This window comes from Apiospora hydei, assembly GCF_038363865.1.
Source record: "Apiospora hydei strain CBS 114990 chromosome Unknown utg000006l_segment0_segment0, whole genome shotgun sequence".
Classification (NCBI taxonomy): Eukaryota; Fungi; Ascomycota; class Sordariomycetes; order Amphisphaeriales; family Apiosporaceae; genus Apiospora; species Apiospora hydei.
In genome coordinates, this window is record NW_027117365.1 from 4,044,582 (window position 1) to 4,066,432 (window position 21,851).

General features: G+C 53.1%; 6 protein-coding genes across 6 annotated transcripts; 3 read left to right on the top strand and 3 right to left on the bottom strand.

Moving 5' to 3' along the window:
• Positions 1 to 31: 31 nt before the first annotated feature.
• On the bottom strand, positions 32 to 643 carry PG997_008498 (uncharacterized protein; the record flags this gene model as incomplete). The annotated part of the gene is made up of 4 exons (XM_066812813.1): positions 32 to 112; positions 174 to 229; positions 294 to 473; positions 547 to 643. Coding segments are annotated over 4 exons (414 nt in total), but the record flags the coding sequence as incomplete, so codon positions are not given.
• Positions 644 to 1,751: 1,108 nt separating this feature from the next.
• On the top strand, positions 1,752 to 3,784 carry PG997_008499 (ethionine resistance; the record flags this gene model as incomplete). Its single annotated transcript, XM_066812814.1, has 4 exons — positions 1,752 to 2,499; positions 2,558 to 2,583; positions 2,679 to 3,125; positions 3,275 to 3,784. The coding sequence occupies 4 exons, from the start codon at positions 1,752 to 1,754 to the stop codon at positions 3,782 to 3,784; spliced, it is 1,731 nt and encodes a 576-aa protein (XP_066668156.1).
• Positions 3,785 to 4,909: 1,125 nt separating this feature from the next.
• PG997_008500 (isopentenyl-diphosphate delta-isomerase) lies at positions 4,910 to 5,853 on the top strand (the record flags this gene model as incomplete). The annotated part of the gene is made up of 3 exons (XM_066812815.1): positions 4,910 to 5,105; positions 5,204 to 5,542; positions 5,621 to 5,853. The coding sequence occupies 3 exons, from the start codon at positions 4,910 to 4,912 to the stop codon at positions 5,851 to 5,853; spliced, it is 768 nt and encodes a 255-aa protein (XP_066668157.1).
• A 2,083-nt stretch (positions 5,854 to 7,936) lies between these two features.
• Positions 7,937 to 9,452, top strand: PG997_008501 (uncharacterized protein; the record flags this gene model as incomplete). Its single annotated transcript, XM_066812816.1, has 3 exons — positions 7,937 to 8,313; positions 8,695 to 8,947; positions 9,051 to 9,452. The coding sequence occupies 3 exons, from the start codon at positions 7,937 to 7,939 to the stop codon at positions 9,450 to 9,452; spliced, it is 1,032 nt and encodes a 343-aa protein (XP_066668158.1).
• Positions 9,453 to 10,190: 738 nt separating this feature from the next.
• PG997_008502 (replication factor A2) lies at positions 10,191 to 11,178 on the bottom strand (the record flags this gene model as incomplete). Its single annotated transcript, XM_066812817.1, has 4 exons — positions 10,191 to 10,367; positions 10,481 to 10,944; positions 10,998 to 11,099; positions 11,172 to 11,178. The coding sequence occupies 4 exons, from the start codon at positions 11,176 to 11,178 to the stop codon at positions 10,191 to 10,193; spliced, it is 750 nt and encodes a 249-aa protein (XP_066668159.1).
• Positions 11,179 to 11,694: 516 nt separating this feature from the next.
• On the bottom strand, positions 11,695 to 21,578 carry PG997_008503 (uncharacterized protein; the record flags this gene model as incomplete). Its single annotated transcript, XM_066812818.1, has 5 exons — positions 11,695 to 11,982; positions 12,021 to 14,390; positions 14,447 to 21,368; positions 21,422 to 21,457; positions 21,526 to 21,578. 5 exons carry the CDS (start codon positions 21,576 to 21,578, stop codon positions 11,695 to 11,697), a joined length of 9,669 nt encoding a protein of 3,222 aa, XP_066668160.1.
• Between the last annotated feature and the right edge of the window lie 273 nt (positions 21,579 to 21,851).

Genomic DNA, 21,851 nt, shown 5'->3' on the forward strand with positions numbered 1-21,851 from the left:
GACTATTCCGTGACTGATTCAAGTAGAGCCATTATTCGTCCACCTGAACTTTGGCGATTATTAGTAGAATCACACAGGTACCAACAATGGACAAAGCTACTAGCGACATGATCTGTTGTTTGTTAGCAGTGTGGTCCCCTTTTGACTCGTTTGTCTCGTGACTGAGAACTCACAGTCTGGGTAATCCATCCGGATTGCACAATCGCGGTCCTATTTGCGTATTTGTTTACTGTTTCTAGAAGGTCGTCAGCAACCTGCAATGTATCCGAGGCACGGAGAATGAGTGTACGGACTCGTATAGTTACCAAAGCCCACCAATAGACACGCGAAGGCAAGGATCCAGAAGATGATACCAAGCGGTTTCGCTATGCGTAACTCTAGAGCAGAAGGCTGCGAGCGCAGGTGAAATGACACCACTATGGCCACCGAGACAATGGCCATGTAGATGGAGAGCCGGAGGTAGGATAAGAAAGCTTTGGAGCGAGGGTCAGCAACCTGTCGGTTTCCGAGTCAGTGGCACTGGCATTGGGTTACGCATGTACGCACTTCTCTCATTAGCGCAGTGATCTCGTGCATCGCTGCTTTCGTTCTCCAAGAGCAAGGGGCCCAGGAACGGCCAGGACCAGAAGGGGCTGTCACTGGGTCTAGACGATGTGAGCTTCCTTTTCTCTCTTCATATATCTAGCCACAAGATGGTATCAATAACTCGACGAATAGACGTACATGAGATCTCGGGGGTACTCGACAGGTTCCCCTAGTTTCGAGGGTGAGAGTGCACCACCACAGCAACGAGAGGGACGTGACGTCGTGCCATCCGCCGCATCGCCATTCTGCCACGAAACGCGTTGCATCGTCTTTTCAAACTAGCAGTGCGGCCTTGACTAAGACGGGGCATGCACCCAAGAAAGTGATGTTTTCGAGTGCGTACGTAGCAGGGAAATGCAGCCGGCGGGAAAACGTATAAGAGACGATGAGGGGGAGAAAAAGAGAAACAATAGAGTCAAGACGACTGTCAAATTGGAAATAAGGCGACACGACGCGCTGTTCAAGGGTGATCGAACGTCAGGATCTCGAGGCTTTGTACAAATGTGGAAGGCCGCGAGCGGTTCAAGAACGGCACGGCAACGATCCAGTCAAACGCGGGGCCCACCGACGCTGCTGTGGCGCCCAATCGCTCTCATGCCTTGGCACCAAAACGCCCGCCCGACAGGCTACTTCCCTCCAGCACCAGCCCAGTCTCACCACCCCTCCGAGAGCCGGAAGGGAGCTTGCCTGCACACGCTAACTGGCATCACGCAGTATACATCATGAACAAGTGAAGCAGCCAGCCAGTAGCGGTGAGCTCCTGGGGATTTCTCATGGCTGCAGTCTGCAGCCTACGGCAGCAAACCACCATTGAAGGGGATGCGTCTGGTGGGGCGTGTTGGCCTGCTGGGAGACCCCCGACGCAGCTGCCGCCGAACTAAGCCGTACATCGTCAATGGTGGAGGTTGTCCTACATAGGGAAGGTATGTGGCATGTAAGACATGTATATAATATGTAACCAGGCCGGCACTCTCTTCTTCGCTCATCTCGGGCTTATTTCGTCCTATCTAGCAAGTCCGGGAGCGCTAGAATCCTTCTTAACACCTCTTCACGATATTTCAGCCGCGAGCTATTTTGGCCTCGAAGGTTCTGCACTGGATCGCGTTCTCCGGCGACCGTTTCTCCCAGCTACGGCGAATAGAGTTCATCCCGAGCTGAGAGACAAAATGACAAACCCGAGACCGACGAACTCCAACGGCGGGAGAGAAGGCGGCAGGCGGGATGATGCAGCTGAAATCGTTGCGTCGTCCTGGACCCCTTCGTTCCGAGCCACATCTCCCCTTGCCCACGGAATTCTGGCCCAGGATCTGGCCGAAGACCGCGAAGCCGGCATAGTAGCCGAGCACTCAGGTTCTAGCGACACGGAAGATGTCGGGGCCAACCCGACTCTATACCGGCAGCCCGCCGGCATGACCTTTGGCGATCGGCGGCCGGTGATGCTGCCGGAACCAGCGGATGGGCCGGTGCTTACCAGGATCGAGAAAAAGCAGTCCCGAAACGAAGAAGAGGCTCTTCTGAGGGATAATCATCTTCTGGGGCCGGATCGTCCTCCAGGTGAGAACGCGGGTCTTTTCACGCGCACCTACCAGCGCCTATTTGGGGATACCACGTCTCAAGCACGGGTGACGCAGCAGCAGGCGTCGGGAGCTCCAGGAGGAGGACCCTCCGAGACCTCGCCGCTTCTGACGGGAAGTACCACTCCTGGACTGGATCCTAGTGATGAGCAATTCAACGAGCAATGGGAGGCTGCCGTGGCATCAGGCAAGATCCACACTACGTGGCAGAGGGAAGTCAAGACGATTACGGTCTATTCACTTCCCTTGATTGTCACATTTGTTTTGCAGTACAGTATCAACATATCGGGTATCTTTAGCGTGGGACACATCGGAAAGATTGAGCTTGGTGCGGTGAGCCGTAAGCATGATACCCACCATCCCCGTATCCATGTGCATTCGCTGACAATAGTGGATAGTGGCTACCATGACGGCGAATATTACCGTGAGTGGAATTGCTTTACGCTTCCGAGAGTGAACATGTGATTTCTGGGAGAGAAGAGCCTGGTGAAGTCTATCTGCTGACTTCTGGTGTTGCAGTGCTATGCCCCTTTCCAGGGTCTTACGACAAGCCTGGATACGCTCTGCAGTCAAGCCTACGGATCCGGACACAAGCATCTCGTCGGTCTCCAGTTCCAACGGATGATCTACTTCCTGTGGGCTCTCACATTTCCCATTGCCGTTGTATGGTTTTTCGCCGAGGACATCCTTCTCTTAATGATTCCCGACCCACGCTCTGCTGAACTGGCTGGCTTGTATCTCCGAATCACAATTGCAGGCATACCCGGATTTTGTGCGCTCGAATGCGGAAAGCGATTCGTCCAGTCTCAGGGGCTCTTCCATGTGACCACCTACGTGCTGATCATCGCAGCACCTCTCAATGTCTTGATGCAATGGTTATTCGTGTGGAAGTTCGAGTGGGGTTTCAAAAGGGGCCCCGATCGCTGTGGTGATCACTCAGAACTTGATGCCGGTACTCCTATTCTTGTACGTCAGATTCGGCGATGGCATGCAGTGCTGGGGCGGGTTTAGCAAGCGAGCTTTGACAAACTGGAGTGAGTTCATGTTCCCCCTAAACGGATACACTCTGCCTGTTGAGCTAACCACGGTTGTGTGTTGTAGAACCTATGATCAAGCTGGCTCTGCCTGGTATGATCATGGTTCTGGCGGAGTGGTTTGCCTTTGAGATCCTGACGCTGGCCAGCAGTCAGTTTGGAACGTCGTACCTAGCTGCGCAGAGCTGCCTCATGACTTTGACGTCGACCACCTTCCAGGTCCCCTTCCCCTTGTCTATCGCCGCTTCTACTCGCATCGCCTACCTCATCGGGGCCAAATTGGTCGATGCCGCCAAAACCTCGGCCAAGGTGGCCTTCTTCGGCGCTCTCATGGTTGCGCTCTTCAACGTGACGCTGCTGTCAAGCCTTCGATACAAACTGCCTCTGCTGTTCACTTCGGACCAAGAGGTCATTGAGCTGGTGGCGGCCATCATGCCGCTCGTGGCGGTCATGCAGCTCTTCGACGGCATGGCCGCCATGGCCCACGGTCTGCTGCGAGGTATCGGCCGTCAACATTTCGGGGCTACGCCAACCTTCTGTCATACTACTTGGTGGCGCTGCCGATTTCGTTTGGTCTGGCATTCGGGCTAGACTGGCGTTTGGTGGGACTCTGGATTGGAGTCACGATCGGACTTATCATGTAAGTGATTGGTCCCAATGTTTCTTCGAAACTACTTGTGTGTGCCTGTCGCAGTTTCTGACCTTATAATACCAGAGTTTCTACGGTTGAGTATTGTTATATCTGGCGAAGCGACTGGGACCAATCCGTTCGCGAGGCCGAGGATCGAAATGCCAGTGCTTAGAAGGGGCGGGCAAGGGTCTTTGTCAGCCACGATGGCGTAAGAGGTAGGGTCGGAGCATTGTTTTATTTGACAAACGAAGTGCTACCTGAGATGGTGGTATCGGGGGGGCCACTGCATCCGTGGCATTTCTGTGTGTCTTGATTATGCTAGAAGCTTAGGTACGTTTGTGGACACATGGGCGAGCGCGGAGCGATTTATAAACATGGGCAAATCGTTCCAAGCATTCAGTTCTATTAGGTACTTGGTTATGCATATTCACTCCGTCAGGTCTCTCGAAATCCTCGTGCCAGAGAACCAGAACACAAATGCCGCTTCAGCGTGTGTATTATGGTCGAGACTCGGGGAACCCGGGGCACAGCAACGGGAATTCAGAGGAACGGGAATCGGGGATCGGAACCCGAGTTTGGTGTGAACGCCCCACTTGACCCGAATGGCGGTACCAAGCCCAGGGTAGCAGAGCAGCAGAGCAGCAGCTTGGGTGGTGACACAAGCACCTAAGGACCGCACTGAGTAACAGCGATTCGCGGCAGTAACTGGTGCTGTACGTGTAGGCCACAAGTACTGCAGGGAGGGTAGTTGGAATGGTGGATGCAGACAAATACCGGGCGTGCTAGACCGACATGGACCTGAATAGACCCTGGCACGACGTCCTCGCTACTTGCCGCTTGCCTCCGGTGAAATTACCTGGCGGGGTCCTCTCTAAATTGAATTGCCCCTCGTTGCTGCGCTGCGATTGATGGGCGGGTCGGCTTAGTAGTAGTTAGTGTGTGTCGCTGCCATTCACCGTTATTGATAAATTGCCCGGAGAACATCTCGACCAGACATCAGACGACCCTCCGAGTTGCGTTACCCTCGATTGGTTTCTGTTCTTCATTTATCAATTCATTCTTGCGCCGCGGAAAAAAAAGTCGAAATGTCTACCACCACCACCACCACCACGGAAGCCACCCCCATAACGGCGGAGAACATTCTGCGCCTGTTCCCCGACATCGACACGACTTCGGCTGCGCTCGATGGCCACGATGAGGAGCAAATTCGCTTGATGGACGAGGTGTGCATCGTCCTCGACGAGAACGACTTGCCGATTGGAACAGCGAGCAAGAAGCTCTGTATGTATAACAATATACTACTTCCCTTCAATTGCAGCAGCCGAGCAGAGTCGTAGTATAATTCGAGCTGACAGGGCATTCTTGTCGTTCCGCGACAGGCCACTTGATGACCAACATCGACAAGGGCCTGCTTCACCGCGCCTTCTCCGTCTTCCTGTTCGACGACCAGAACCGACTGCTCCTCCAGCAGCGCGCCTCAGAGAAGATCACCTTCCCCGACATGTGGACAAACACCTGCTGCTCGCACCCTCTCCACATCCCCAGCGAGACGGGCTCCACGCTGCCCGAGTCCATCGAGGGCGTCAAGCACGCGGCCCAGCGGAAGCTGGACCACGAGCTGGGCATCAAGAAGGAGCAGGTCCCGCTCGAGAACTTCCGCTTCTTGACGAGAATTCACTACAAGGCCCCGAGCGATGGCAAGTGGGGTGAACACGAGAGTATGTTGGCCCTCATTTAAAACAATTGCTGGATGGTTCTTAAATGTGTGACTAACCCTTTTCGCTCATAACGCGCAGTCGACTACATTCTGTTCATCAAGGCCAACGTCGATTTGAACCCCAATAAGAACGAGGTCAAGGACACCAAATACGTGTCGCCTGCCGAGCTCAAGACGCTGTTTGCCGACCCCGAGCTCAAGTTCACGCCGTGGTTCAAGCTGATCTGCGAGTCGATGCTCTTCGAGTGGTGGGAGAGCCTCGACTCGGGACTGGAGAAGTTCGAGAACGAGCAGCAAATCCGACGCATGTGAGCAGCACGTCTTACCTCGCATAATGCTGTGTGTCATCCGCAGCAGGAGATCTGAAAGGGACATGGCTCAAAAGGGGCCAACACAACATGACAGAAGGTGGGGCCCCAACAAGAACGGGGGTCGTACGTGGAGTTGCTTTTTGGGTGTAGCTTGGTTGAACAGCAGCCATGGTTTCTTTTTCTTTTCCTCCAAGATATCCGGTTTCTCATATAACTCGAGCAAGGAGTCCAGCATACATAAATCTAATCCTCAATCTCCTCCCTTGGCAGAACTTACTTTTCGTTCATATCGGGCAGCCCCTGGCCCCGTCAGACCGACCGACTGGGGTGGTCTTTCGGTACATCTGGAAGCCAGCATGACAGGCCTATCCATTAGCTCGGCACGAGATGTGCACTGTCGAACCCCCGGGCAATCAAGCTGGCCGCGCAACAGGGCGACGGAAGCCGAAGCTTTCCCCAAAGTCTTGGTGGTGTGGGCAACGGGAAACAGCAAGGCGGGCATCAGCTGATCCGACTCCATGCAGTTTGCATGCTGGGCGACAGCCTGATACCGGCCATTGGCTACCCTCACCTTGATACACCACATCGACTACGCTGTGTCAACCCCACTTTCGGTCATCACTACTAGCTGCGAGTAGGCCTAGCTGCAGACTTGAATGCATTCCCGCCACGCAAACTGAACACCCATCGCTTAGCCCCTCCAAGCAGCCAAGCCCGGGAGCGATACTCATCTACTGCATCAGTCCATAGACAGACGCTCGCCCTGTCCCCACAGCCAATGGTAAGCTTGGCAGTATGTAGAACGCATCATAATTACTCCCCGTTGTCTTCCGGATGATCCAGTGGCTGGCGGGCTCAATGAGACAAGGAGAGGCCCCGAGCCGCCGTGTCCGATGTACATGCCTCACTGTACGTACGTGCAAGTGTACAACATGCCGTACCGCAGCCTGCCGTCTTACACGATACCGCATCCTCCCCTTCGCCCATACACAACGCAATGAAACTGTGATGTAGGCTTGCTGCAGCCATCCCACGCGGACCAGCAAATGAGTGAAAGTACCCTTGTTTGACTCTCTCCAGGCCTCGTGCTTTGTCTTTCTTCCGGTGTTAAAGAACCCCCAGGCGCCACTTTAGAGGCTCTTTCTCTGGCTTCCCTCTTCTTCATCCACTGGAAATAGTCAACAGATGCTTGTTTGCTAGTCTCTCCGGTTGCGATATACCACTGACTTTTCAAGGCTGTTAGGTGATACAGGAAAAGACAACACTTGGGATTGCTCTTGCGTGTATACCTTTCGGTACTAACCCCAGTATATCAGGGTGTACTGTAGATATAACTCCAAGACGCTTCTTGGGTCTTTTTCTGTTGCTACTTGCATAACCCGAACTGTTCTCATCACCTCTATTCCTCTCTTCTCTGTCTTCACCCCTGCTATTGTCTGTTGCCATTCGTGCCCGTATAAGCAAACCATCTCCGTGCCTCACCTTATACGACAAGTTCACATCTGATCTACCCTTCGTGTATAGTTATCAGACGTGACTGACGAAAACCCGGATCATTGGCTATTCCTTCATGTTCACCCCCATCCAGCTCGACCTCATACCCGCTTGATAATATATCGGGTGTTTAACCACTCCTCTGTTATCACACGGATCTTTTTTTCTAGAGACTCACCCCGTCAAACACAAGATTGATGTCTGTTGACTTACGAAAAAGCCTTCACTGCCTGCGCCACCCGTCCCGATTCATGCCCGTCTCGAGAAGCCAGCTCTCTCGAGTCCACACGGGTGATAGTATACAGAATATATCAAGTTCAACAAGTAATAAACCGAGTAAGTCTCTTGTCGAGAGGTGATCAGGATGCATTTGCGAGTATACTTTCTTCCCTTGGTCCCACCAGTATGGTTTAGTATACAGGAGTCGGCTATGGTAGGCGAGAAATGACATCTATCGGACTAACACTATGAGCATTAGATAATAATCAAATTTGAACTAAATCAGAAGCACCAGCGCCAACAACAAGTGACCCAGAGAGTACAATAAAACCATGGCGCACTTAAACAAGAACCGTACCAGCAATTCCACCATGACCGCCACCGCCACCATCACTCCCAACAACACCCCCGCCAACAGCACCGTCATCGAGCTCAACCGACAGCCGGCCAAGCCTGTGCCTGTCGTCGTCCCGGTCCAACGCCACCGGTCTCTCGTCCCCGAGAAGTGGGGCGACCAGGTCCGCGCCATCGGCATCGCCGAGTACAAGGAGGCCGCCCTCTCGCTGGCGCAGGCCTTTGCCTCCGACGACCTGGCCCGGTACCTGGTCGACGCCGAAGGCGGCGGCGACGGCGACGAGACCTTGAAGTGGCGTCTCCATGTTGACATTATGAACTACATTGTCGCGGCGCACTGCTACAGCGGCGCGGTGACCACCATTGGGGCGGATTATGACGGGGTTGCTCTGTGGTGAGTTGAGTAAATCCTGTTCTTGTCCCTTACTTCGTTTTCCCTTTACTTCTCCCTATTATCTTTACACGGGAAGGGGAGCATTGTTTTATCCGAGTTTGAACTTTTCTGGTGTAAAGATGGTAGGGGGTAACAAGTTGATACGTAATTCTCACACCCCCTATTCATCCCATCTGTGCCTCCCCGACCCTATCATCACGGCGGGCAGTCGAACCTGGTACAAGTGTGCTGAGCAATACCCATCTGATTTCCATTCTTCTACCCTCTCCTTTTTTCCCTCTTTACGATATCTGCATCGAGTTCTATGAGGGGACAAGACGTACGTAAGTACTTCATCCATCTACAGTTTTGCTGACAGCGTTTCCCCCTTCGCAACGACAGGGTGCCTCCCGGCCAGACCATGGACGACTGGTGGACGACGCTGCGCAGCGGCATGTGGCGCCTCTACTGGCAGCTGTCGCCCGAGGGCCGCCGCCGGTACTACGGCGAGCTGCTGCCCCTGCTGCACGACACCAAGCGCGACATCATGGGCGACCGCGACGACGACTGCTACTACCTCGTCTACCTGGGCACCAAGCCCAGCGGGCGCGGGCGCGGGTACGCGGCGAAGCTGATCGAGGATATGGCTGTCAAGGTGAGCAAACCAGCACCCGCTCCTCCCCTTTCTTCTTCTTTTTGTATTGCCCCTTTCTCTCTTCTCTTCTCTTCCCCCTCTCCTGACCTCCTGAGAATCCTAGGCCGACGCCGAGAACCGGGCCATGTACCTCGAGTCCAGCTCGCTCAAGAACAACGCCTACTACGCCAAGTTCGGCTTCGAGGTCAAGAAGGACATCTACATGGGCATGGACGACTCGTGGTCGCCCTCGGACGAGACCACGCCGCCCCCGCCCGTCCGCATGTCCATCATGGTCCGCGAGCCCCAGCCGCCGCACCCATCGGCTTCTGCTGCCACTACTCCTCACGTCCCGCTGACGACGGCGACATCGACCGCCGGCACCGCCAACAAGCAGCAACAGCAGCTCAAGTCGGGCATCATGGCAGCCGCCGCGGCATCGGGTCACCACCATCATCACCACCACCACCACATCAACAAGCAGATTGTCTGCGGTGGCGGGCTGGCTCCGCAGAGGGTACAGTGACGGTCGACGATGCTGTGTGGTATCGATGCTGCTCGAAACCCACGCGAGAATCGGGCGGAAGTTATGTGGTCAGAATGTTAACGAACTCACGATTTCAATTTTGTCAAACGGGGGCAGCTATGGTACGTCACGAACTTCCCCTATTTTGTTCCCCCTTTCAAACACATATCGCAGCTAAACAGTTGCAGTTTTACCAATCCTCTTCGCACATTCGTTTCATTATTTGCTTGATGATGAGCTTTTTATGTCTGATGGTATGTTTCCTTTCTCAGGCCTTTGAAATTTTGACTTCCTTGGGTACTTGGACAGAATTGTAGGTGGATAAAGGGGGAGATGTAGCAGCTGGCTTCGCGTCATATCAGATTGTCACTTGCCGAAGCGGCTGTGGAGGGGTTTCCAGTCTTTGCCTATTTAACGTAGAGAAGGAAGAATGAGCTCTGAATGTGGTTGCACGTATATGAGGTATCATTGGTCAATCATTTCATATCTAGTCAGCTGTTATGCCAACGCCACTCCTTATTTGAGTCTCAAAAGGCCCATCTGCTTTAATTTGGCCTCCTCTTAGCCACTGTGTGTTTTGCATGCAGTAATTTCGTTTTAGAGTCGACTCCATCCCACGCTGCGACACGAAATGGCCAATATGTGAAGCGACCATACGATCTTCTTCCCGTACCGTGGTTCGGTTGTTCTTTCACCGTGCTCCCCTTTTCTTGTATTTAATTTATCTCCGTGACTAGATCAGTAGTCCAGGATAGCAAATGTCTCGTCATCGACTGTTGTGTAGGTGACACCGGCACTCGTAAGCTCCTCGCCGCACTTGAGGACCTCGCCGATGCTGATCTTCATCGCCTGCGAGATGATGTTGGCGTGGACGCCTTCGTTGCCGCCCTCGGAGTTTGACAGCCAGTTGTATACCTGCCTTGCCCTGGCCGAGACCATGCGCAAGCCATCGTTCATGGGCACGTCACCGCCGCCCGCCCCGTTGCCGCCGTCGACGAACATGCTGTCGTTGCCGCCACCGTTGGCACCGCTACCGTCGCCGCCGCCGGGGCGCCCTTGGTGAAGAAGAGGTGGCAGTAGGTGGCCTCGAGCAGGTGGTACTGGACCTCGTTGTAGTCGGCGACGGGCTTGATGACGTGGGCGCCGACGTGGCGCTTGTTGTTGAAGCTCTTGAGGCGGCCCCAGACGCGGACGTACGAGTCGAGGGCGAAGGCCTGCTTCGAGGTGTCGTCCTGCTTGTCGGCGTCGAGCCACTGCTTGACCTCGATGATGCCAGTGCCGTCGTCGAGGCGGAAGGTCACGTTGGTTGTCTGGGGCGAGATGGCGCGTACCATGCCGACGAAAGTGACCTGGGTCACCTCGAGGCCGTCGATGCGGAAGGGGGCGTCGGGGTAGGCCTGCTCGGCCTCAATCACTTGCTTGATGGTGACGGGGGCGCAGGGTGTCGTCGCCGTAGCCCTGCGAGACGAGGTGGGAAGCGTTAGATAGTGTGCTTTGGCGAAGCTAATTGGGTGGCATCTTTGGGGCAGCATACCTTTCCTGCACCGCTCTGACTGCCACCTTGGGAGCCGCCGTATACGAAACCTCCTGCATCGTCGCCACCACCGGCGTTGTAGGATGTGCGGGAGTAGCCGCCGCCATATGAGTCTGTTGGCACGGTGAGTACGGGATTGGGCTGCTACTATGCGATATTGCAGGAGATTTAGCTAGGCCACTTACCACCCATGGCTGTTTTTGGATATATGTGCGAGTGTTTGTTAGGCCTAGAGGAGGATGGAGGCAGGTGTGGTGTTATGAGTATTTGGTGTTTGGCGGGGGATGATGGAATTCTGGGTAGACGCGTTAAAGGCTGGGTTTGACGCGACGGGCGTAAATTGATTTCTACTTCGAGTCGCCTTTCTTCGGGTTGGCGGGGTTCGATTGGATTGGAAGCAACATTACTTGCCTACTTAAGTACTTAAGTACCCACTAACTCTAGGCACCGCATAGCCTAGCGCCTAGGCTACAGGGGTCCGGGTTTTGTAGGATTGATAGGAGCAGAAATAGGAGAACAGAACACACTGGGTGATGGCATTTCCCATTACAATAGGATATATAATTATGAAAAGATATATATATTTATCTATACAACGTGACCTCCCAATGCATCTGTTTTGAACCGTTCAGGCAACAACGCCGCGCTATGTATGCTAGGGCTAGAATGAATACAATAAAAGACTACCCCTTACCGGCTGCCAACAAACTAGGAAGAGCCCAGGATTTTCCCATACGCATCTTCCACCTCGCCCGCCAGCTCCAACAAGCTCACAATCACAATCTGGTGCGTCAGGTTGGGTAGCCTCTCGCGGTGCAGACCGATCCACTCGAGCGGCGGCGTCGCCTCGCCCATGTCCCGCAGCTGCGGCGTCTCGATCACCGGCGGCTCCAGTGCCACGTACTCGTACTTGGACTGCGGCACGTGCACCTCGGCCGTGATCTTCTGCTTCTGCTTCTTCTGCTCCTCTCCATCTTCTCCCTCGTCTCCTCCTTCCTCTGCCACAGTCGAAGGCGCCCCCGGCACTCCGTCACCTTGATGGCGCTCATCTCGGGCAGGTCGCGGCCCCAAACGCTCGCGAGCGACTTGGAGTGGGTAGCCAGCATGCCGCGGATGAACGAGATGCGGCTGTAGTTCCACCCGACCTCCACCTTGCCCTCGAACGCGCTCTTGAATATGTAGTCGATGCTGCGGCTCTCGGGCGTCTGCCACGTCTGCATCACCGCCTCCACCTTGGGCACCTTCAGGATCGTCCCGCCCCGAGAGCCCGTCGCCAGCGCCACCACGTCCTCCACCGAGATCTCCGACGCCGCCTTGGGTGCCGACGTGCTGCGGACACCAGCCAACCCTATGCGCAGCTGCCCAAGCGTGAGGCCCAGAATGCTGTGAATCCGGCGGTTCTGCATACTGGCAGCAAAGCGAGCTTGCGCGTTGAGCGCTTCCAGCTTGAAGACTTGGTGGTCCGAGAATGTGCTTGGGAAGACGCCGAGGTTGAGAGCTCTCAAAGTCACAACGACATCCGTATCGAGCGAGATGGGCGATTTGGTGACCGCCTTGTCCTCAGCAGGCTTTCTTGACCGGATGTCGGGCAGCTGGGCTTGCGAAGTCACCGACTTGCGCCTCAAGAACTTCTCGATATCGCGTAGAGAAGACTCGTAGTTGGCCTTGCGCTCGGAGATAAGCCTCTCCACAGCTTGCCACAGCGCAACGCTTTGAGCTGCTGAGCTTGTCGTGCCGAAGACCTGTACGGCGTCACCATCGAAGTTGGCCACGAGTCTGTCAGCTCTCCCATCCCGCTTCCGCCTCACATTGTACATGAGGAAGTCCATGGAGGTGATGTCGGCAACCAGGAATGCCTGGTAGTCGAATGCAGCTTTTAGTCGGAACTGACTGAAGCCGATGGATGCCTGGATTTGGGGTGTCTCGTTGAGGGCGGCTTGTCGCTCTGGCCACTCTATCGAGGTGCGAAGCTTGAAATTTTGCAGCGTCACGAATCCACTCAAACGGCCCGTACAATCGACACCGATCCCCTGGAAACCTAAGCAAAGGTTCTGCTCCCAGTCCGAAGTCTTCTTGGATGAGACCCAGAAGTCAGTAATCTTGAAGACAGCCTTGCCAAGAGATTGTCCCAAGTCAACGCGGACATCCAATGACGCAATGGAGATGGTAGCTGTCCAAGGGAAGGCTGCTGTTGCCGCGACTTGCTGATACCGCTGTACCAGATGACTCTGCTGCGAGGTCGACGTCTGCAAGGTGGCCACCGGAGCAGATTTGCCCTGTCGCATCTCATGCGAAACCCAGATCTCGCGGAATAACAGGAAGTCTTGCAATTGTTTGGCATTGACTGCCACCTTCATGGGGCTGACCTTGAGAATTGCTGAGACGCCGCTTGTTCCGCTAAAGTGCTTGCTGTTCATGAGCGAGAGCACGACCGAATCCACCTCGAAACTACCCGTAGACTCCCGCGAGTACACGTGCTGCACAGATGCCTGAAGCTTGTTGAACGTGCCCGAGATCGCAAAGAAATTGCCGTGGTCCACAGAGTGTACCGTATTGGCTGTGATGTAGATATCCTCGAAGCAAGCAGTTGCTGCAACTCGGGCAATAGGCTGACAGCTCAGGGAGAACTCTTGTCTGCATATACGCAGGCCGACATTCAGCTTCGTGCGTCCGAGAACCTCACTTGGGTCAGTGGTGAGAATGTTTTCTTCTTCGGGTGACTTTGGTGGCCCAGTGCCTTCTTTAGCAGGGGGCGTTGGAGGTACGACGGGGGTATCCCCTTCGTCTTGACTGACCACCTCCTTGATACTTGATACAATCTCCATAACCAAGGGAACGACGGTTGGATAAAGAATGTTGCGTGAAGCATCAACCTTGATTTCACCGTAGATAGCTTGGTCTTCTTTTCCGTCATCACGGTACTCTGTTTTCCAGGCAAGACCAGGACTGCGTAGCGTCGTGCTGGTGCCTCCCGACTCATCCGTGCTGAATTGACCATACTTTCCGGCTAGAGCTGGACGATACATTGATGGGTAGCCGTTACTATTCATTTGAGTGTTCATATCGTCAATAGGTTTCTTGCCGGATAAGTGAACGACTGCACCGGCAAAATCGGCATCAATAAGTAGAGACTCTAATCGTTTGCTTCCGAATATCGACCTCTGTTGAGTCTTGACGGGTTTGCTAGCAGGCTTGTCAGCAGGCTTCTCCGTCACCGGTACGATCGGTGTCCAGTTCTCCGAGGCTTGCTTAACGTTCTTGACGGATTGGCTGATGGAGTCGACAAGATTGGCAGCGGGAATGATGAAGCCTGATGTCAAACGAAGATCAAGTGATTTCCCCACTGCCTGGAATGCAAGGCGGCGCGTATCCATTGTCGAGACAAATGCCACATTAAAGACGACCTCGGGAAGGAGAGCCGAGTTGGCGGATCGAGCAATCCTATCATGGTCGGGGGTACCATCTGAAGCTGGAAATTTTCAATGGTGAGTCTAGCCGTGTTCTTCTTCTTGGTGGCAAACTCGATCTTCTGGAAAGAGAGTACCAAGTCTTCGTGGCCAACGAGACGATCTGTGCCGGGATTGACAAGCCAGCTGACTTGGATGTTGTGCACGACAAAGGAGTACAAGATCTGTCCGAGGAAGGAGTCAAATATATCCGTTTCTGGTCCTGTGTCCTCGTTTTCTTCATCGTTGATCGTGATTTTGGGTCGACCCTGCTTCAGTCGCTTTTGTAGATACTCAATTTCTTTGGTCGTGTCGAGGTCTTTGATCTTGTCACCCATGTAGCCGATAACTTCCACAAATGTAGACACAGTTTCCGCAGACAAATTGACCTTGAAACTGTCACTCCTGAAATCGAAGGCTCTCTTGTCCTTTCCATCTTCGGTTTCTCTCGTGCTTGCCGTAATCAAAGCAGCGAAAGAGAGGTTGCCGCAAGTATGCATGGACTCCGACGTGCCCTTTCTGATATCAAAGACGATCTGTCGGAGATTGACATGTATCTCGGGGTTTTCCAGAATTGGACTATGGTGGTCCAGACGATTAGCCAGTTTAAGGTGCACACTTCCCAAGGAGGCGGACAGGTGTGCAAGGGGCGTGGTGTCTGATCTGAGTGGTGAATGTCCAAATATCTCAATGCCAGCGAGGGTAGTATGCACTTCGTAGATCAACTTGTTGTCGCTGGGATCGGCCTTCTTGGGGGTTGGCTCTTCGGGTGACCCAAAAATCTCCTGCATATGGTCCTGCATGACCTTCCCTTGCCGCTGGAGATCGCTTACTGCATTGGCCATTTCCGGTCTATTCAGAGCGCTCAGAAGGGTATAGACGGCCGACGCGTCAAGTTGGACGAGTTCCACTGAGGCAAAGACTGAGACAGAATGCTCCCCTTGACCCATCCGACTTGTGATACGCCCATTTGTGGGTGGAATCTGCAGGAGTGAGATACTTCGTGGGGCATTGTTGACATGCAACTGCATGTCATGTGAGTTTTCTTTGATATCGAAATCGAAAATTATCTCTTTGCCGAAATTAGCAGCCATGGCGGCTCGAGCAACAACGCCGGATATCGTGTACGTGATGGAGCGTAGCAGAGGCAATGAAATCGTGTAAGTGTTCAAGAACATCGCCAGATCTACTCGGTACGAGGAAAGCCGCTCCGTTATCTTATGGCTTTTTGGTGGTTGCGCAGGAGCTGATGGAAGATGGCTTCTCAGCTGGTAAAGCTGCGCCAGTTCATCCTGAACAATGGTATCAATGACTTCTGTCAATACGATAGGATCTTGTTTGATAGTCAGCCTTAAGTCTTGGCTGCTTGCGGTGGACTTGATCGTATGTGTTGATGCCACATCGCTCTCAAGCAACTCGTGTGAAACGAAGACACTGGGCCCCCTGAGCCTGAATGTAGCCAATGCTTGCTGGTGACTTCGCAGTTTCGTCGAGACTGAGCTGCATGCCAATACAGCGTTGGTGTTTGTCAAAAATGGCCGTTTGGACATCAAGACCGAGATACTAAGTTCGTCACTCTGGGTTTCGGACCTCAGATTAACGGTCTCCAGCAGGATGGTGCCATGGCCTAGAGTGAAGACAAACTGGATTGTCTGTGACAACTGGGCAACCTTAGACTTGGGTTTGTCTGGCTTATCTACTTGAGCGATTTCGGTGCTGTTCAGCTCAGACTTTCGATAGAGCCGCAATATGTCTTCCACGAGCTCCAGCAGTTCCCAGTTGAGCTTTAGGCCTGCATCTGAGCAGTACATATTTGCCACTATGAGTTGACTAGCCGATGCGCCAGTCTTGGCAAGGTCTGAGGTTTCAAGATCCTTCGAATGGCATCTTGTGGCGATGTTCATAGCGAAGACCTGGTTTTGTTTGGGGCCAGGGTCGAGAAGAAACTCCACCTGTTGTACCCGAAGCGAAGCCATCTTTGGCCGTTGCGCCGAGTTATCTTGGCCCGTAGCAGCTTTGCCAAAGATGTTCTTCATTAAATATGAGTCTCCCACATTCTCCAAATCCCAGCTTCTCCAGCCTTGGAAAGCCTCCATGGTTGCTTGTCTTGCTCCTTCCGGACATACGCCGGACGAGCTGAAGCACTCATATCTAAGGTGCTCCTTTTGAGAATTGCTCATGTTAGTCCACATTTGGCGTAATCTCGAAACCATTTTCCAGGAATCATGAGTTCTCAAATGCTCCGAAGCTGCTCGCAACACAGCTGAAGGGCGAGTCATGAAAGGAGCATCGGGCGCAGTCTGGCACTCGGTGATCAAGTGGTGAACGAGCTGTTTAGGTCGACAATCGCCTTTGGACAAGGTTGCAGAAAACAGATCCCCCATTTCGTCTGCCAGCATGTTGGTTCGATGTATCAACGATGCTAGGTATTCGACCTTGCCAGAGGAAGTACTGAGCCGCAGTGCACCAATGTCGCAATCTGCAAAGGTCACGTCTTTGTTGCCCAGCGTGACCATAACCTCTTCGATGCTGGCCTTGACTGCGGCTTGCGTTTCATTGAAATCTGCCAGTCTTTCGGCAGCAGAGACCTCAAAGGCATCAAAACGAAAATGGAAAGAAGAGCGCGACGCCTTGTTAACAGCACTGTCGATCTCGTCTACCTGTGTATCAGATCGTGTGGCCAAGAGTGTCTTTTTCAGCACAAAGTCATACTGGTCTTGCTCTGGTTGTGCCGGATGCGGAGAATCGACATTAGAACAGTTGAGAAACCGAACATTTGCTTGAGGTATCCGGAGAACGACATCGTCAATGTTACGTTTGAGTTTCTGTCTTTTCTGCATGTCAAATATGTCTGTCATCGAGCTGATCTGCAAAGTATCCAGTAGGTCCTCAGGCTCTGTGGGTTGAAGTGCCTCCAATAGTGAAGCAATGTGCCGTAGTGCTGTCGTATTGAAAAAGGCCGAGATTCCAGAGGGTAGCTGAATCATGAGAGTCTGGTGTACAGCATCCTCACTCAACGAATCCGGATCAATGTCTGCGAGACCGAATTGAAACGAAGTGGCGAAATCATCTTCTTCAATATCTGCGCTCTGCAATGCTGTCTCGCTCACGTTGGGGCGCACATTTTCCAATGGGAAATAAGGGGCGAAAAACTGACTGGAAAATGCGACGGTGTTGTGGGTTTGATCCTTATAATCTCCTAGAGCGCTGTGAAATGCCGAGTGGCGTCCCGTAGAACCAGAAAAGTCGCGTTGACGTAAAGCCGGGCGCGTCTCACTCGCTTGATGATAGGCCGAAGTTGCACTCCGGCGGCCGTTGTCTTGCGGCCGTCGTCGAGCGTCGGAGTCTTGCCTGCGCATGCTACTACTGTCGCTGGCCAAGGACAGAAACGAGCTTTTGTGCCGTAGTCGCCGTGAACTCTGCAAGGACCCAATGCTTCTAGCAGAAACCTCTTCGGGGCTAGGGTTGACAGGAGTCATTGGCTGGGGAACTGTTGGCACACTCTGTGCTGGAGGATCTACTGGATCCGGGATCTCTGGGTCCAGGAGGCCAGAGAGGATGAGGAAGTCAGTGCGATGAGTACGTTGGTCTTCACGCCGAATAAGCTCCTGTTGAATCCTCCTTTCCTCAGAAAAGGCGTGCTTTCTCCCAATGATGGAGACCTGAACGTTGGTCCGTACCAGCGCATCAGTCTCGACCCGAGTATAAAGCCTAGATTTATGTCTGGCAGCAGACTCCGAATTGACGCAAGCGATCTCAAGGGAGGGGATCTTGATGTCAGCCCGCTTGGAATAATGCGTTCTCGCCCAGTCGTTGAAGTTGACATTGATAGTATCCGTTGAAAACATGAAGGCAGCTTCTTCCACGTGCAGCCATAACTGTATTGACTGGACAGAAAGCCGCAAGAATGTCACGTCGTACACGACAATGGACGAATATGGTATAAGCGCATTCTCGTCATCGTCGAGCGAGAAGCCAAACGCTTTGCCAGCATTGGCCAGGACAACTAGGAAATCCGTTGTGCACTCGCCGGTGATTGCACCTAGCGACAGGTCCCAATTGCACAAATATGTGGGCTCTACTGGAGGCAAGCCAAACAAACGATGACCATAGACTTCAACGCCATCGATGAACATCTGCGTACTGGAAGTAGTGCTTAAGGGACTTGTGGCACCGTCATCTTCACTGCCCATGGACAAACTGAGCGGGGGTATAACTAGGTCGAGGTCCATGTAGTAGTTGGTAAACCGAAGGTCAACCGAGAGAGCAGCAGCTTCGATTATGAGGTGTCGGTCCGAGGAGTATATGTTAGCGGGCAACATAATCTTAGTGTCATCTGTTCGGATACTGAGCACCACATCCATGTCATTGGACTTCTTGGGTGGTGGCCGTGTGGCCTCCTCAGACTCCGGGCTGTCCTTTTTGAGTCGAAGTGTCTCCTGGTACTCGTCGAGGGTACGAAAATGAACATAATCTCCGAAATAGTTGTCCTTCAGCTGCAAGAAATATCGAATGATGAACCCGTGTACAGTGGCCACTAATGACTGGCCGGTAACATCGAGGACAAGAGTGTCCGTATTGGCAGTTGATGTTGTTGAGTTGTAGTGATATTCACCGCCCAGATACAGACTCTCTATCTGTCCAACCTGCTTTGAGCTCATGAAACTAGCTTGTGTGTTCCAGGGCGGCAAGTGTAATGCGAGTCCTATATTATCGGCTTGCACCTTAAACGGGACGGCACTCTTGCTGGGGCGGAAGTTGTCCAAAGCTATGCATGTTTCCGCTTTTAGACACGGGCTTGAGAAGACCAAATATGTGTTCTCTTCCATGTCGGTGGGATTGTTAACGATATTGACATCGTTGACGTTGAGGTATAGTTTCAGATTCCGGAATTGGAGGTTCAAAAGGTACTTGAAAGGAGTGTATAAGAGATAATCCGCCGGCGGCCCCGTTCCCCAGTCGTCGATCAAGTCAGTGAGCAAGAAGATATGGTCCCTGAGGATGAAAACATCGAGGTCGTCACCATCAATATCAAAGCGCCATTGACGGAGTGCATTCCATTTAAGGGGACCAGACATATCAGCAGATATGCGTTGGCGCCCCGATCGCCAGAGCAGCCCATGGTTGACACTTGAAGATATCTCAGTCGAAGGAAGTTCGATATTCAGCGTATTGGTATACCCAGTGGGGCCGGCCAACATATCCATAGAATAGGAGATAGTAGCATTTGGGCCGACTTTGACATCGAGCCATCCGTATGGGCGTTGCTGTGCTGCGGGATTATTTGCTTTGTCGTGGTCACGCGAGCCGCCTTGTCGGGTATCTTGCTTGCGCTGCTGCCGCGGATCGGCAACTTCCTTCTTCCACCTCCAATTCTTCGAGTCTTCACGCGTTGGTATCCTGAGGGTAACCTCCTCGTCGAGCTCCACGAATAGCTTGAATTGGGTTGGAACTCTGTCAGCGCCAACAGGAAGTGGATCTGCAGGCACTGCATCTTTGCTGAGAGTTGGGTTGAAGATTCTCTGTATTTCAGCCCTATATCGGTCTGCCCATGGGCCGTAGTTGACAAGGCCGCCCTTGATTTGTAGATTGATCGCCCATGCTGGAGAAGACGAACCATTGACGTTATTCTCACTCGTTTGATCTTGTGAAGCCCCTTGTTGGCGCTGGGCACGCGTGACCTTCCCAGGCACATCCCAGAAGATTGTCAGCGTTGCTTCGGGACTCTCCACCAATGTCGTTACCGCAGCATATTCGACTGAGGACCAGCGAATCTTGTCATTCTCGTCGTCGTCATTAAGATATCTCGAAAGGCCTTGCCAATTGTACGTGCTTGCAACGGGATTTTCGGTTGCGAGCGTGCCATGCCTTGAATGAACCGAGAACGACTCTACGGATTTTCTCCAATATGGGACTAGGTTTCTCAGTTGGTTCACGACCCTGCGCTTGTGCCTCCTGAAGAATGGGCGGTGCTGAGCTGGCTCGGTTTCGAGGACAACTTGCTTGTCCTTAACAGCTCTGGTAAGTTGGTCTTCTTTGTATTCTTTATTTTCCTTCATCTCAACTACGGGCTCGTCAAAATGGATTTTGAAGATTTGCCTGTATGGGTCTGGAGTTGGGCATTCTGAGGCGGTGACCTCGCCATCAAGGGCTTTTGTCTTGATGATGAGGATCCCCTTTGTGTTTTCGTTGCCCATAACGACGGCCGCCTTGTTGCACTCGAAATGTATGGGAAGCAGTTGCAACATCAACGGCAGCTGATCATCTCCTTTGGGTGACGCGCCATCCTCGTCAGATTGCGAGGTTGGAGATTCCTTGAGACCATGGCCATCCGGACGCTCCTTCTCACCGCTCGAGCCATACGACTCTTTCTTGTCCATCGAGTACTTCGAGTCGAGTTTGTTGAGCTGCTCCTCGATTTTCTGTGACGTCTTCTGCAATCGCTGCCGAGGCTGGTTTATACCATCAGCCAAGTGGTCTGCACTGGTCGCATCGCACTCCTGCGCATCTGAAGAATCCGTCATCCCAGCCAGGATCGAATCGTAAACCGGACTGCGGTTGTAAATGAACCACTCCAGACCTGATACAGCAATGTTAATGCGGCAGGGTAGGTTGGGCGTCTGCGCGCTCTCGGCCGGGGGTTCCGCCGCATTTCCTGTCGAGTCGGCCTTGGCCGGTTTCTTGAAAGAGCCGATGTCGACATCCTTCACCCTCCAGAGCCAATATGACCAAGTGATATAGCCATTCTGAATCAAGATGGTCTCGTTGGGTCCGTGATATCGAAATCCGTTGAAGAAAACTCGCCCACCCAGGAGGGAAACCTGCAGCGCTTGGATGTCGATATAAACTCGAGAAGTGTGCCAGGTATAGGTTCGAATAAGGTAGGATATGACGGAGGCAATAATTCTGTTAAAGTACAGCAGGAAGACGACGGCCCTGGGTTCATGTTAGGTCGAGACGTTCAGGGGATGGGAGTTGCCTTGACTTACAGAAAGCCGCAGACTAGGAGCAGGCCTAGGAATACTCTGTAAAGAAGCCCAGCTGTTAGTCCAATACAACACAAAACAATTCAAAAGTAAGAGTAAGTCCATACCCATTGAAGTTCGCCCATCCTTTGTTGTGGTCGGTGCTTCCCAGGTCTGCCATGGCAGCAATAGAGAGCTTTGAAGAAGAAGGACCGTCCACCCCTAATCTTTCGCGATCTACTCAGTAACGATGTAGCACGCCTACCAGATCCGTCCGACACGCGCAGCAGCTAAGGGCAATGCTGCGCTGGGGTCCATAGCTGATCCAGTCGAGGGCAGTTGTGCGTTGCGATGCGCCGCAGGTTGGTATGCTGGAGGATCGATTGGTTTCGTGGAATTGGTGTTCTGGGCGCTGATGTTGGGTTGTCGGCGTTTGGCGCGTTTGGGTCGCCGT